Source organism: Symsagittifera roscoffensis, chromosome 4 (genome assembly GCF_963678635.1).
Source record: "Symsagittifera roscoffensis chromosome 4, txSymRosc1.1, whole genome shotgun sequence".
NCBI classification, from domain to species: Eukaryota; Metazoa; Xenacoelomorpha; order Acoela; family Convolutidae; genus Symsagittifera; species Symsagittifera roscoffensis.
In genome coordinates, this window is record NC_087065.1 from 39,840,841 (window position 1) to 39,857,487 (window position 16,647).

At 38.3% G+C, this 16,647-nt stretch overlaps 1 protein-coding gene across 4 annotated transcripts in view; it reads right to left on the reverse strand.

The window, feature by feature from the left end:
* Positions 1 to 2,280: 2,280 nt before the first annotated feature.
* LOC134844633 (protein still life, isoform SIF type 1-like) overlaps positions 2,281 to 16,647 on the reverse strand; it is a 55,671-nt gene continuing 41,304 nt past the window's right edge. For all 4 annotated transcript variants that reach the window (XM_063861412.1, XM_063861413.1, XM_063861414.1 and 1 more), the window contains 12 exons: positions 10,574 to 10,793; positions 10,170 to 10,256; positions 9,161 to 9,541; positions 8,728 to 8,914; positions 8,181 to 8,420; positions 5,589 to 5,857; positions 5,348 to 5,416; positions 4,875 to 5,109; positions 4,258 to 4,739; positions 3,907 to 4,059; positions 3,321 to 3,469; positions 2,281 to 2,944 (listed from right to left, as the gene is read on the reverse strand). In XM_063861412.1, the coding sequence (XP_063717482.1) occupies positions 2,440 to 2,944; positions 3,321 to 3,469; positions 3,907 to 4,059; positions 4,258 to 4,739; positions 4,875 to 5,109; positions 5,348 to 5,416; positions 5,589 to 5,857; positions 8,181 to 8,420; positions 8,728 to 8,914; positions 9,161 to 9,541; positions 10,170 to 10,256; positions 10,574 to 10,793 (2,977 nt within the window). In that variant the 3' untranslated portion in view covers positions 2,281 to 2,439. The remainder of the gene's footprint in view (positions 2,945 to 3,320; positions 3,470 to 3,906; positions 4,060 to 4,257; positions 4,740 to 4,874; positions 5,110 to 5,347; positions 5,417 to 5,588; positions 5,858 to 8,180; positions 8,421 to 8,727; positions 8,915 to 9,160; positions 9,542 to 10,169; positions 10,257 to 10,573; positions 10,794 to 16,647) is intronic.

Here is a 16,647-nt window from a genome sequence, read left to right on the forward strand (position 1 = left end):
GGCTTTACAAAGTTCTCACAAGAAGATCTTTCAAGTTCAAAAATACAATTTTCTCAATAATTGTGCTAGAGTTAAGACAATAAGGGGTATTGGCATCTATATCAACACTGGACCGAACATGAAAAACGGAAGCAAAAAAAAACTACAAAAAATATTTTGTCAGTGGTCAAAAAAGGAGATGAAATCAGAAAATTGTAATCAACTGTATGAAAATTCAACCAAACTCGCTAAAATTAAAACCATCAAAAATCCGCATAACCTATTGGATGGAACTAAACACATTGTTCCAAAAAGTTGACTGGTTGTGATAGTTGCTGAAACTCAGTTGATAAAGCGACTGCAATTAAAATAGAATTAATTCTTAATCAATTGCATACGCTTAGCAGATCAGGTAATTTCAAACAACCACTCTCTAAATTTTTAAACTACGAGTTTTATCTTCCAGGATTTCTCAGATCATCAAAATTAGTTTGCAAATACTGGCGCAAGACTTGCACAAAAAAAACATCTTTTTCGAAAAAGAGTGTAATCCATCAGCCGCAGTTGTCCTTTTTCAGTTAAAAAACTGATTTTTTTGAAGTCATTAAAGTCATCGAAAATCTAAACATTTAATGATTTACATATTTAAATGAATTCAAAAATGCTCTCGTCACACAATTAAAAAAAAATTAAATAGCACGTCCTCTGACCAAAGCATCTAATTACTGCGTAAGACCAGGAGCCTAGCTAAAGTATTTACAAAGTGCAGAAACCTTCAAAATTTGAGGGAGGAAACTTCGATGACGCTCAGAATTATATATCAGTTTCGTGGGCCAGTTTGGTTTCAAATCAAAAAGGTACCTTGTTGACAACGTCATCATCACACTGTTGGAAGAGGTTTTATCATCGTTAAAGAACCAAAAGCCAACTATTTGGTATACTTATCAAGATCTCACTAAAACGTTTGATACAGTTGATAACTCTGAATTGCTATTTAAAATTTTTTTTTTGAATGAGAAAGCCTGTGCTGAAACTTTTGGAAAGTGATCTTGACAACATTCATCAGTACATTGAGACAAGTTCTTTTCAGACCGAATTTAAACTCTCAAGTTTCGGAGTATCCAGGTTTTCACTCTTGGACCAAATTTATACTTTTATACATAAGTTTTCATCAAATAGTCACATAACACAATGGCAACTTTGTACGCAGATGAGATTGTTCTTAAATCCACAAAAAGCAGACTGTAAATCACCCATACATCAGCCAGGTTTTAAATAAAGTGGAATTCATCTCGACATCAAATTGGGTTTTCATTAGCCTAATGATCAAATAGAAATTTAGTTTTTCTGTTCTGTGGAGAAGTTTTTTTTAAATGACAGTGTTTTTAAAGGTACAGCAATTTATAGTGGCTAACAAAAACTAACATCATCCAGTCATCTATTATGGAGCTTTAGTTTATGCAATCACAGACGAAACCAAATCGTTAAACTGGAAATGAAAATCAGAAGATTATTTGGAATAAGTTTTTTATAAACGCAGGATGGATTCAATTACTGAAATATGGATGAAATTAAAATTAGTACCGTCAGAGTTTTTTTGACGTACGAAACTTTAAAATTAACCTGGAAAATAACTCGACAAGTAAGATCGCTCCCGAGAGATATGCCAAAACTGCGCCACAGTTAAGCACGCTATATACGAGAAAATCAAATTAAAACTTAAGTCTAAATAGAATTGAACTCAACACAGGGTTGCTTAGATCTTAAATTCAAATATTATTTAATAAGGAATTGTTTTCTCTCCTTTTTGGTAAGGGCTTCTCTCAATCGATTGAACAGTTTTTATTATAAATATTTGGAAGTTTTCATAAATTTTCTATATTCCAGAAAACTTGACTTTATTGGGCATGTTTCGAGATTTTATAAGAATTTATAGAACTTGTTTCTGTTAGTTTCTAGTTTATGGATGACGTCTACCAAGAGAAGAAAATTAAATTTTCAATGAAAAGGGTTGAAAGTAGGGTATAAAAGGGTGTACCTTTAATGAAAATTTACCAGTAGAACGATAAATTGGATCTACGAAAATAGATTTTGGTTCTCCGCTGGATGAGACGCCTGAAAACAGGCGGTGCTGACTTAATGGTGTTCTGCCATACTGTTCAAATTAATGTTTGTAGTTTTTTTTATAGAACTTTACCTAGATATCGTTTGGAACACAAACTTATTCTTATTATGGTTCCTATCGCATTCTTAGCTGGTGTTTAAGCAGTTCGAAACAGACTCAGGACTTTAGCAAACATGAAAGTTTCAGGTTCTTTAATTTAATGTAAAACATTAAAACCAAGCTACACATTTTCTTGCTACAAAACTGATAATTTATCATTAAACATTGTCATTTACAAAAATTGCCGAAAATGTTGAATTTTTTTACAATCATTTCATAATTTGTTTTGATTTGTTTCATTGTCTAGGATTAAACAGTTCTAATGTAGTTGCTAGCATTGTATTCATAGAGTGCTCGTTGTTGTCGTCTGAAAAAATTCCCGAGTCGGCTTGATGTCCTTTGTTCTCATTGGCCGGCGAGTAAGCTTGTTGCTGAGTGGCCCACGAGATTGAAGACGAGGAACTGTTACTGTTACTTTGCATCATTGAGTTGAGGTCAAACATGGGAAAGGCGCCCGTCTCGTGATTGCTTGTCGTCGAAAACTGGGATTGTAGCATCGGAGGACCTCCTTGATGACTCATCATGTTGGGTTTTATTCTCAGGTTGGCCAGCCGGTCCGGACTGATTGACGACTGAGTTCGCTGCGGTTTCGTGGGTTGCTGCTGTTGCTGTTGTGGGTGGGGCAGTTGGTGAGGGGAGGTTCCGGGCGAGTGAGATCGTCTTACGGGTGTGTCACAATCGGTGTTGAACACAGCGTTGTTGTAAGGCTGGATTGAGTTATTGTTGTAGCTGCTCTGGCTTCTAAAAAATAAAATGAACTGATTTTGAAAATTTTGATCTGAGTTATAACATTTTCAATTTTTTTTGTTCTCTTAATCGAAAATTGAGCAGCACTCAAGCAAGCTTCAATGAATAAAGAGGATAATTCCCCCCCCCCCCCCCCCCCCGAAATTTCTGAACACCTAATTGCATTTATTTGCTAGAGGATACAGTCGGTTGTGATTCTAACGGGTCAGACTCAGAAGTTATCGAACTTGCTTAAGCAACGACGTTATCGAACTTGCTTAAACAACGATTCAGACTCAGAAGTTATCGAACTTGATTAAACAACGACGTTGCTACAGAATTTGCCTCTGCTTCTCTTTTTAGCAACATATGTCAACATGTGCTTACTTACAGGGATCTGGGTACTGCAGTTTCCGACACACGACTCACGCTTCGTCTCGTCTTGCTCGCATTCAATCTTTGAGTTTCGCGAATTGAAGAGCGAATGGCCCTGAGAAACGACTCCTTTGTGTTCAGAGCCCTACTCGCCATTCTCAGCACCTATAAAAACAACAGATTATGTTCTAACCGTTAGATCAAGTTTTACCAAATAACATGTGGTCTAATGATTAGTACGCACCCTCCATAAATAGATAAAATAAATTTGTCATAACTATGGAAATATTGCTTGCCTTTATCTCGTTTATCGACCCATTTACAACATGAAATACCTACAATTTTTATAATGGTTTTATATCTAATAAATTAATGTTCAAATTGAACTTCAGATGACAATTTTAAGGCCATTTGTTTTTGTCACGGATCATTCGTTCGTTTCATCGATCAAAAGCGATGTAGTGTAGTTTAAACATCTTGAGAGTTATGATAAAAATCAACTTCAATGGTAATTTGACATCAATCATAAACTCAAAATTATGGTAATTTGACTAATTGCATTATGATTTTTAGAGGACATGTTGGCGTGAACAGCAACCCACCTGAGTCTGGGCTCCCCTGTGGACGACTAAGTCCCACAGGAACAGGCGGTCTTGTTCTCTGTTTACAGACCCATGCACTTCCACAGCTGAGATGGGCAGTAGAAACTGCACGTTTGAGACTGCCTCTTCAAATTTGGACTCTTTGGACGGCATCTGCGAAGAAGAATGTTTTAAAAAATCTCAGTTAATGCCGTTTTCAGCTTGCCAGAAAGTAATCCCAGATGCATTGCAAAAGTAAACAATTTTCATTGAAAATTGTTTGAAAATGGTCGTATTCAGAAAACGGGGAGCTTAAAATACAGATAGACCAAATTGAAATAATTATCTGAATTGCAAACAGTTATGACTCACTGATCGCTTTTTACTCCTATTTTTCTCCCTGTTGTAGCCCACGAGAACTATGGCTCTCTTGAACACAAAAATGATGACCTCGATCTCCCCATTGCCTATTCTAATCTTCTTCGGTATGACTTCTTCAGGGCAGTTGAGCCATATAGCGGAGCCATACATCTGTAACTCGTCCATAGGTATATCACAGTTCATGTCAACTCGCTGTTCACTTAGTAGATCGTCGAATATGGATCCATACTCCTCGTGGATTCTTTTCATATCATTTATCAATTCAGCTACACTTTCCATATGATTCGTGGCCATCACAAGGGCGCCCTGCTCAGGACACCCTTCGGGTATAAAAGCTTTGACCTCTCGTAGCAAGAGGGGATATTTTAGAATTCTTTGGATGGGTTTAATAAGATACGATTCAAGTGACTTTGAGTGCTCGTTCTCAGGGTTGGTTCGTTCCAGAAAGAAAAGGAATTCGGGCATGGTTCGCGCTAAACAAAAGAAGACTTGTCATAACGCGGCTATTGAAGTAAATAGGTGGTGTTTGCGGAGTGTGCCACGTTTTTAGCATGAGCGTATCAAACTATACGTTCATGCGCTCAATCTTTTAAAGAAAAAGTACTCACAGCTATCAAAGACCTTCTGCGCCTTAGAGTGGTTTGCACAGAAAGAACTGTACATCTTGAATCCGTCCACGCATTGAGAGAACACGTCACACAGCTCCATCAAAATATTCTGGAAGGATGCCAGCTCAGGTAGAGAGAACAGGTCCTGCGACGTCAGAACTGAACGCAGCCGGGACAGGAATTGCTGCTGTTGAAATGACACGATATCACGCGTGTTCTTGGCCAGCACCAGAAGCTAAAAAAAATCAAGCTCATAAACTTTATGGGGTCAGCAAGGATCACTTTCGTCACTTATGTGAATTAAATGTATTCTTTTGCGTATTTTACCAGCGAATCAAAAATTTTCAAAGAAAAAATTCTTCTTTGATTATTTCGACTGGGGTGAAAAGACTGATTGTAAATTTCAGTCTGTGTTTTTTAGTTTATATAAGGACATCAAATCCCAGTTTAGATCAAATAGACAAACCACTCACCTCACTCGAGTGTAGAAAAGTTGTGTTGGCCAAGGGCTCCAGATATTTTTCCAGAAGATAGTCCAGATCCTGAAAACCAATTTGAATTAACTTGGTCAATTGATAAATACTTAACTGAAACTTCATTGACAATTTATAATAGTAAATTATAGTTAATCTGAAATATTCGAACGGTTGTTTCGTCTGAGAAAAATGACTGCCGCACTGCAGAACTTCAAAATAAACAAAAATGATATCTCACTTTGATGTATTTTTCCTCTGAGTTCAGCAACTCCTGAAGAGTGCATGCCAGTTTGTAAGTCTCCGGTGACGTCATCATGTTCTCTGGCACCAATTGGCTGTCTCGATTGCAGGACACCTTCCTTGCCAGACCTCCTCTAACTGTGGTGTCAGGTAGGTGTCCTCCGCTAGCTCCACTACCACTTCCACAGCCGCTACTGCTACCGTTGCTACTCAATTGGTCTGAATTGGCCTCAGACACCTGCGATCTGCGATGGTGATCGTTGTGTTCTGCAAAAAACAGCAACATTTTGAAAACTATATGCAAAAAAAATGCTTTGCAAGCTCAACTGAGTCACCAGTTGCTGTTCAAGTAGCACAGAATATTTCGACCAAAATCATCATAGCAAACTCAACATTGATAAATCCTTAGATTACAGTTCCTTTAAATTATATCAACCAACCGTTGAAATTTTTTAAAGTGGAACATATTAACCAATACCAACAGACAGTTGGAAGGAGTCATAAGCGCAAGGAAACATTATTTTTGAAAAAGTCAACTTTCAAATTGGAAAGAAAAAAATACATGGCGTTAAAACTCTTTAAATTTTTCAAATTTCCAGCGCAATTTTTAATTTACAACATTTTTTGATAAAAATAAAAATAACCCAACTTGACAAAACTGAATCAATCTAAAAAATTTTATTTAGCTGGGAAATCCGAAAATTAAATTCCACTTTAAAAGTTAAAAATCAATCACGTTTTATTGTGATCTTCACACTTTTGCTGTTTGATGGTGGAGTTTGTTTTCCTTTTAACAAAGGAAATGAAATTATTTTAAAAGGAAATCAAACGTCAAACCGCAAAAATTTAACTTATTTTGGAGTTATTGGTTTTTGTTTCTAAATGAAGCTAAAAAACTCCAAAAAGAGTTTACTGGCTTAAATTAAGGCTTCAAAGTCTTAAATTAGGCATAATTCAGCTGTTGTCAGCCTGCTGGCTTGCTTTAATTGCTCGAATTAGGACGAAAAATCAAAAATTTCAAACCGGTTTTTCTCGACTGCAAGAAAAACTTTAGGAAATTTTTAAAAATGGTTCACATCAGGATTGAAAAGGCTTTATTATGATATATCACTCAACCCAGTCCGATTATCGTTTGTGGTACTTCATTTTGGGTGGAAAACAAAAAGCAAAAAAAAAGAAAAAAAATATAATACAGAAAAAAAATAATTTTCAATGGTCGGAACAATTAGCGCAAAATTGAGCCAAATTTTCTGAGGCATAAAAACCAAAGGGCAGTTTTTCATTGAAAACAATTCATATTGCAGATCAGGGGCGGATCTAGGATTTTCTCGAGGGGGGGGCGGATTTTCAAAAAATTTTCGAAAATTTTGACGACCTTTTTTTTTTTTTAGGTCGACCAAATTGATTTTTCGAGCTCTCCCAAAGCACGGTTTTGTCCTTATTTTGGCCAAATTTTTTGGGCCGCAGGCAAAATTTTGAAAAAACAGGTCAAAAAAGGCGTTTTTAGGCACTTTTTGGAAAATTTTGACCGAAAAATTGCATTTTTTCGGCGCGCGCTCCCCCCTCAAAATTAGTATATATTGGCGCCGAAGGCGCCTTTAGAAAATTTTTAGGGTCGGTCGGCCAAAAATGGATTTCTTAAAAAGTATCAAAGGGGGGACCCTTTGGGTCGGCAGGGGGTCGAATCCCTGAGGGGGAGGGCGTCTGCCCCCCCCCCCCCCGCCCCCCCTCCTAAATCCGCCCCTGTTGCAGATATATTTACAATCTAACCACCTTAATGGCCAATCGGTTTTTTCCGCGCAAAATAACACACCAAACGTAGATCTTGTTCAGGGTCCAGTGATATAACATACCCCTTTCAAAGACTCTTCGAGTTCCAAAAATTAATCATAAGGTTGTTTAGAAAACTGACTGGAGAAGTTCTTTGGTTAATTTAGAAGCTGAAAATCTGTTTTCTCGGCAATCCGATTTTTGAAAATTATGATTTTCTCAGTTTCTATGATGTTTCTTGCATTGCTACTGTGGTCGGAGTATTCTGTGATACTTGCACAGCTACCAGTTGCCCTTTTCAGTGCCGTTAAGCTAGTAATAAAAATGTGATTATAGTATAATGCCATTGAATTGATTAAATGTTTGACAACTACGGTTTTCCATCATTAGATAGAAAACTAAACAAATCAGAAGTTCAATCAAATTGTTATCTCATTACTTATTTTTCAAGTTAATTGACGTTATTGTGTTTTAAATGGCTCACTGATTCTATTAGACAAGTTGTTGACAGAAAAAACGGATGTTCTCATTAAACAACGCTTGCTAATTACATTGCTAATTGCTGCAGAATTTTTTTTGTAGAGTCTTTCTTGATGCCGATTTGAAGCTTAACCCCAATGTTATTTTCAATTTTTAGTAATTTCTAATGAGTAAAAAATTTATTTTATCGCTTGTAATTTGAGCAAAAACATTCATCTTTAATTCAAACTTTCAAAATGAGTAGCAAAAAAAACCAAAAATTGTGTTCCCGGTTCCTATGCTACATGACATTAGAACGCAATCACGCATAAAATGTTTAGAACAAAATCATCAAACTTACCAGAGTGTGGTACTCGCATCGCAGCCGCCGGGTGATGCATGGCCACCCCGTGTCCATGACCATGGCCATGACCGCCGGCAGCGGCCGCACTGCACTGGAGACAGGGGGCTGTGGAGGGACGCATGGACCTGACTACTAAAGTGAGCGAGTCTGTCTTCAGAATCATATCCAGAGTAGAGGGGTCAACTGTAGCTACATTCTGCCCATTCACCTCTATCAACTCGTCGCCCGGCAGTAGACCTGAAAAATGAAACATTACAGAGAAAAAAACAAGAGAGTCAATTCATTCGTACGTTTAAGAATTAAATGAGTTTTGCTTTGCCATCTGGATGTAAACTGGTTTTCGAAAGCTATCCAAGGAACTTGAAAATTGCTTAAGCCCGAACTGTTTTTGCAATTTGAAAAAAAAAACAATTTCAATAGCTCCAAAAGTTACAAGTGGCTATAGTGGTGAAATCAAGGTCATCTCAAGGGCAAAAAACTAATTCTTGGAATTTTAGACCGCCAATTTTCTTGTCGCTCTGAGAAATCATTTTTCTGCTCTCACCTCCAAGTTGAGCAATTGAGCTTTGGATCACATCCACCACATAAAGCCTCATCTCATTGCCCGAACACTCTTGCATCGTCTCGTACTCTATGCCGAAGCGCTCGTGTGGCCGACGGATCAGTTGCATTGAGTGGTACTCCTTGATGCACAGTTGGATATCACGACAGTCCAGGTCATCCATCTTAGCCTTTAGACAAAGAAACTAGTAAGACTCTTTTAAAATCAAAAACATTGCACACCAAAGATAGCAGCTAAAAAACGACTATTCTAAAAACAAAATTGTTGACCAAAACCCTACGTGTTTTGCCATAACCAGGATCGTTATTTTTGATTGATTACTTACACAGAAAGAAAACAGCAAAAAAGAATTGGAAAAATTTGAGCAGAAGTTAGCATAATATCGTTTTTTGAGAAAGATCCAAAATTTGCTGACCTTGTAGGGAGGAATGACCCACTTCAGACCCAAACTGTTATTATTATTATTTTCTCCCCCACTCGTCGGCGACTGGAGATCTCGACTGGCAGCCGCATTGGACACAAGACTGTTCACGACTGCCGACACGGTTTTGATTCGGATGAAATGGTCTCTCGGATCCAGTTTTCTCTTCTTGCAACAGTGAATCAACAGCTCATGCACTGTCACTCCTGGCTTTATGGGAATCACTGTCTTCTGGTTGTGAGGTAGGCTGACCTTGATGAGTCTGCCGAACAGGTTGTTCTCGGCTGGGCTGCCTGAGTTCGAGGAGGATACGAGTTGGTTTCCGGGGTATCCGAAAGGAAAAGGGCATTCTTCACCAGGCAGACTTTTGATCGGCTGAAATAAAGCAGTTTTGTGTACAACGAAATATTCGTCCAACCTTTAAGTAGAAAAATTCAAAGTGGATACAATGCACTGAACTGTTCTTATTTAACGTATACACATAAATGCCGGCAGTGAACTTGGATTTTTTGAGGGAAACTCTAAAAAATTCAGTCGAATGTTTTTTTTAAGGTCAAACAAACTGATTTTGCGAGCTCGCCCGAAATGCAAAAAAAAAACACATATATTATATATTGGCGATGAAGGAGTATTTTAAAAAGTTCAGAGTCCGTCGATCAAAATGGACGCAGTAAAAATATATGCCCACTGGGTTGTCTGGGGGATGAATGCTTAAGCAGGCGTCAGTTTCGTAAAAATTTTCAATCGGCTAGTTTCGTTAAGTTTTTCGGCTCTTCTACCGTTAAAAACATCTATTTTTTTTTACGATTTAACCATTGATTTAACGCAGTTGTAAAAGAGGAAAAATATATATGTTTGTAATTAGGTAAATAAACCACAAGCCAATATTTATGACAATTGGACAAGGTGAACACAATTTATAAATTTGCAGACTTAGGGAAACAGTAGAAGAGCCGGTTTTTACAAGGCAGGCCAGAATTGAATGAAAATACATGTAATTTACCTCCTCGTTATCTTTCTGTCTCCAGCTTCTTCGTTTCATGTTCCTCTGGAAACTACTCGCATCTTCCCTTGGCCTCAGGACCGACAACTGAAAAGTTAGAAATAATAGTTCAAAAATGGCTTGCAATAAAACATTATCAAATCATTATTATTCAATGAAATTTGATAGGTAACAGCTTCCAATAATTAATGCTTAGCAGCATTGATTTTCGATTTTTGAGGGGCCAAAAATTTGCGACTAAGAAGGCATAAATAAAAGACTTGAAAGACTACTCGTAGAAGAGCCTCAATGGAAAATAGCTTATGCAGTTAGTGGCTATTTTGGATCTAATGTAAACTATGTCATTTATGGTAATTTTCCGTACATTTTCTATTTTTTTGTTTGTTTTATTGTTATTCACTGACCATGCTGGGTTTTTTCTTGCTTCTTTCGAGGGAACTACTGGCTGCGATGTCTACAGACAGAGTGTCTCTGCTCCTGGCAGATAGAAGGGCGTGGATTGAGGATACGTTAAAGCAGTTCAGTTTAGCCAGGTGATTCTTGGTGTCTTTGGACACAGCTGCCAGAAGACCCTTGGGGTTTGGCAGCTCAGAACCTTGTATCGAGGCACAATAGCACTTCAGGCTGAAACAAAAACACACTAAGAGTCAAGTTTTGCAAAAATATGGCTCTTTTTAATGAACAGTTTGGACAACATTCAGTAAATTGAAAATCAGCTAAATTTTTAATATCACCAAATCTTCACTCGACGGTTAGCAAATGATTCCAGCTACCCTCTATAAAAGTATCAGTTTTTGATTTCAAGGACTTACCAGTTTGTTCCGGGTTTGAAAAAGTCATTTTTCATTATCTGTAGTAAGTTTTTTAAAGAGCGTGAAAAGTCTCTGTATATCTATTTTTAAAAATAGCTCACTCAAACGCGGTTTTTTGCTCGATTTAGTTCTAATGCATGAACAAAATAATTTGAATCGCTTCGATAACGAAGTTTTCATGCTTAAAAGTTACTGCAGATAATGATAAGAGGCGTTTGTTTTCAAACCCGGAATGAACGGGCAAGTCCTTGAAACCAAAAGTTGGAACCTTTAAGGAGGGTAGCTGGAATCATTTGCTAAAAATTTTGCTGCTATTCAGAGTGAAAGTTGTACGAAAGGGTCATTGAACATAGACGTTAGATAGTAAATACCTGACATGGTGTTTTATTTTGTCCACTCGCGTAGAATTAGGGCCGTAGCCAAAATATATATAAAAAAACGGGTTAAAAAATTTGTTTGTCATGGCCTAATTAGTCCGCATGCCAAATTTGTAGCACTCGAACAATAGGCTCTTTTTCCTTCCAAACCCCCATACCCCCCCCCCCCCCCACCTCACACACGAACTTCAATATATTAGTGTAACGAGTGGTTTTACGAGGTTGTGTATGGAGACCAAATATGTTTGTCGTGGCCTTATTAGTCCGTATGTAAATGTTGATTACAATCGGACAATATGGTCAACAAATTTACATGTAAATTTTGCAGGTGGGGGGAAAAGGAAAAAGAGCCGAACAATGTCAACAGAAAAATTACTCCTGAAATTCGCAGGTGGGGGCAAAAATAAAAAAGGCAATATATGATGATCGGTGATGTTTTCAGCTTGAATAAAGAATTTTAGTTTCTCGATAAATAGTTTGCTGTGACGTAATGGTGACTTATGCTCATCATCAACCTCCATTTCTAGGAAGTGATATATTGAAAAAATAGAAAAAGCAGAGCACGTGCTCATGATGACTAATCCACTGACTTAACTTCGCAGCTGCGGCTTCTTATGAAAAATACACGCCACCGTCACTTCATTGAAGTTACAATCGAGAAAAAGAGAAACGTCAAACTAGAGAAGAGAACGAACAAACGAAAAAGCGAACAGTATTGCACCACCTCAAATTAGAGTAGTCAGGAGCTAGTTGATTGATGCCAGTTTCCCTAGCGTCGGATTTTCCGATTGTAATGAAATTTGGCACATATTAAAATTTGAAAAAATTTGTTCTGCGTGCACAATCTTGTAAGAGAATTAATTACATCACAAAAATGGGCTCTTTTCCACTTTCCCACTCTTAAAATTCGACTTCTTAGATCTTCATCTTTTTCCTGTTTTATGAAAATTTGCATGTGGCGCAGAAAACTTTGGCTTAAAAGGTTTATTTAGGGTGTGCTTTGAGACAGCTCGGAAATTCAATTTGATTGATCTAAACCAAAAAAACTTGACAAAACTGCCCCCACCACATGAGAAAATCTTACATCCCAGCTCAGGATCATAATTAAATGGGGTTTGGGTTACACGAAACATACCGCGCCTTTGAAAATATATATCCTAGGATTTACAGTGACTTAGAACTGGCAACATCAAAACTCAAGATCTTTTTTGCTGATACAATAATCGAAAGACTGCTGGACTTGAACATGGACGAAAACGCCGGTGATACAAAACACGAAGAAAGTGCTAAAGAAGAAGAAACTGAATATGAAGTGAGTAAAAACGGAATAAAAAATGTGCATTTCGGAGAAAATGTGCCCGAAGATCTTGAGCCCGAACTGAACACCGACTCGTCTGAGTTCTCGGCGGTAGACGACAGCAGTTCAGAAAATGACGCCAGGCTGTCGGTTATGCGAGTAGACAAGCATGTTGAAAACATCGTCACCGTCGAAGATGATACTGACCCTTTTGATAATATAAATGGCAATGATCTTGTTCAGAACACGCAGATAGAAATAGTTCAAAGCGAATCCGTTGATAAAGTTGAAAGCCACGACGAGAACGATGTTACGTCTAATGAAGAGCCAATGACAAAAGACGAGCTGGCAACGGAAACAGGAGAATCCGAGAGCATCTCGTTAGTTAACAGAAATCACTATAAGCTGTCACTGGATACCGAGCAGATGAGTGATGTGAGCAGCGGTTTCGAAAACATCAGTTCCCGAACCGAAGAAGAGAAAAACACCGAGAAGACTGTTGACCTTGACGATGAGCTGATTCTGCGCAGCGGGCGAAGAGCAGGGAAGTTGCCTAGTGACTTCTCAGATTTCACAACTGACGATACGACTACTACAATAGAAGCCGAGGCTAGAACCGACGAGGGAGTCGAGGCTGATGACGACACGAGCGTCTCCCGACAAGAAGAAACGGGAGTTCGAAGTTATAACACTGGTGTAACTTCGGCTTCAAATGATTCAATTGTGTACAGCAGTTGTATTTCTCGAGTGTCGCCTGATCTGATGAATGCCGAACTTGCTAATTTCAACAGTAATAACAAATCAAGCTCTGTAGATTTAATCCAGTGTGTTCTAGTTGGTGAAGAAGTCAACATCGAGAACTTCGAAGAAAACTTGAATCTTTTCACTCAATACGATTTGAGCTTCTTCCCATTTTCAAATTTACCAGTTACTTCAGCTTTAACCCAAGCTTCTTGGAGTTATATTTCGACATCACTTGCAGAGGTTCGTTACAATATGCCCTTAATCTGGTTAAAGCAAGACAATTTTTGTCTGTCAATTAACGAGATGATTGACGAGTTATCAGTGGAAGACATTCAAGATGATCCAAATTTGTCTACAGTTTCAGGAAGCATGTCTGTAATGCGAGCGTTCTATGATTCGCCTGAAATACGCATCAAAACAGCCGAACCTCTTCAAACAGCGGCGCTGACCCTGACCGAAACCGGGGATATTTTGGACCAAATTTGTCTTCTAGGAGATCTAGTTTCGGAGACAGTTTCAAGGTCCGAAATCCGGACCCGATTTGCCCACTTTGGCGATCTCGGTGACCCCAGTTACATCTCTCATTCTGAGTTCTACAACGTCAGTTTCGAGAAAAATGAAAAGAGTGATGATGATCACAAGCGGTTTAATCTCGAAGATTTGGAGTCCTTTGATGAAAACATCGAAAACATTGACATGGATAACTTTTGCAGCAGTTACGCGCCCCTAACTGGAACCGAGTCGATGATAGAATCGGTGGATTTGGAGGAACTTTCGGACATGCATTACAACCATTACGTGGAATTAGACAAATTTGAGATACCAGTTCCAACAACTGAGTCTATGATTTTAGTTTACTATACATCAGTTGCAGAGACCAACTTCTGCTCTTTTTATGACGGATTCGAGGAAACCAATAAAGACTTATCCGGGATTATTCGGCCAATTTATCCGTTTAGATTTGTCAGGACACAGTCGTATTATCAATGGTTTATTAAAAACAACGGATTCGATGCTCTGTTTGGCTTGCATCCGTTCTATAACCTATCCACCAAATGGGAGACATTACCAGCTAAACTTGAGCCTAAAAGAGTCAAAACTGAACATGTTGAAGTCTTCACAGGTCAAATTCCAGGTCAAAATTATAAAGATACTTCGTTTCTTCAAAGCACCACACAACTAAACTTGAACTTGAACGATCCCAGTAAATTTTCAACTCCGCTACCACTGATGCCAAAACTAGACAACCTAGCGGATACTGAACGGTTGGGATATAACATCACAGAAGAGTTGTCGTTTTTCACTCGTACCAACCCAATGCAAGGCGACGAGCATTGCTCTTTAGTACGCAAAAACGATTGCAAGCAGAAAATTGCACTAGAAACTGAGCTTAAAGACGAGTGTTTGATCGAGATGCTTGATGTACAATCTTGGAAAAAGTCGAGAGACGGTTCCAAGCCAAACCTCAGAGGAAGCGACGACATGGCTCTGAAGCCTGATAATGGTATAGAGAAACCTGGTACCTCAAAGCCAAGAAAGCCAGGGTCGAAAGAGAAAAGAAGCTTTGACAAGGTTCCTGCTTGCAAAGGCGACGTGGACCGAACTACTTTACTGGTAACAAACATGGACAACTCACTTTCAAGCATGCTAGCACAGCAAGACTTCAGCTCAATTACACTCGACATATCAACTGATCGAACTATTCACGAGGAGTTGCATCGCACCCTTGAACCTTCCGCTTCGAAGGAACTTCTACCAAAAGGTCTCTCGGCTAGTCTTCGTGTACCACCGGTTCCCGCTAGAACATTGAAAAATCCAAGAATCGCTCCTGGAAGCTCCGCTACTTTGGAAAGGTCCAAAAATAAATATGTCACAAAATGGCTGGCGAAAAACGAGCGAGAGTTTATACGACTCAATTGTTTGAAAATAAGACCTGAAGACTTGTCCACGACCGTAGAACATAGTCGCAGCTTTGATGCACGGAAAGAGCCGAGACGTCTGTCGTTTCAAGCTTCGAGTCAGAGTCACGACTCAAGAAGAGATCCGAAAAAGAGCAAAACGTCCCGAAGTATGAAAAAGCGATCTCTGAGCTTGCCTTATCAAGACTCAAATTTCACCGACGTGCCTTTAAAGGTGATGGCCAAACGAAAGTCGAGCGAGTATGCAAAAATCGAAAGCGAGACTATCAAAGCATGTCTAGAATCTCTAAGGTTGAGATTGAAATCTAAGTACGAGCAGGAATATTTAGGAAAACTGTTTGATCAGATGCTACTTGAGAACATCTGTCAATTCAGAGAGCGCACTTTGTCTTCGGTGCAGCTGAGTAAAGTATTGGCCAGGTACGATTCTTCGTTCAGTGATTTGAACTTGAAAGGAAAACAGGAAGTGGTGGAAATGATTTTAGAAGACACTAGTGTCAGGATAGATTCGAAGACTCTGTTGAAGAGACTGATTAAGCAGCCCAAAACCAGCAGCAGCAACACCCTCACCCTTACTAAGCAACATTAGGTCATATTCTTGTTTAAGATAGTTGTTAATTAAACACTTGATGCATTGCATTTTCATTCAGTATTGAGTTACACTGGTCAAGTCCAAAAATATATAAGAATGGAGCTTTTTCGAATTCTTTTCTCGGGAGATTTAACTTTTTCAAATTTTCCTGAGCAAGTAATTAATAAGTATACAATACCTGATGCCCTGAGAGTGTTCTATGAGTTACGTAACTTTTCGTGACAAAATGACAGCAGCCTATATCATTATTTCCTCCAACCTCTGAGTTTGGAAAAAAAAAACTTTTTTGAACCAATTCATTCAAAAAATTAAGCTGTTTTCTGAGCACCAAATCAATTTAAAAAAGTTTAACGTCAACAAAAAATTTCACTGAAACAAATTTAGCGGGAATTTTAGGCTTGAGCAAGCTCAGAGTAATAAGATGCAAAATAACACCAGTCCATCTGTCCATCATCAGTGAAAAAAGAATGAATTAAAACTAGCAATGCTGAAACTGGTCCAAAAATATGGTGCTGCAAAACTATGGTCCAAAAATTATGTTTTCTTGATGTGCCGCCACAACCTACTCCAATCGAAGGCGGTCAAAACCTATAATCAAAATAATTCGATTGTTGTAGAAGTGATAACTTAAATACAATGTAAAATGATCATAGTAAAATATATTGGCAAAAAGTGTAAAACGATTTCGCTCCTTTATAAAATTTTAATACAAATTCTAGGAAAAATTTTACGGTTAG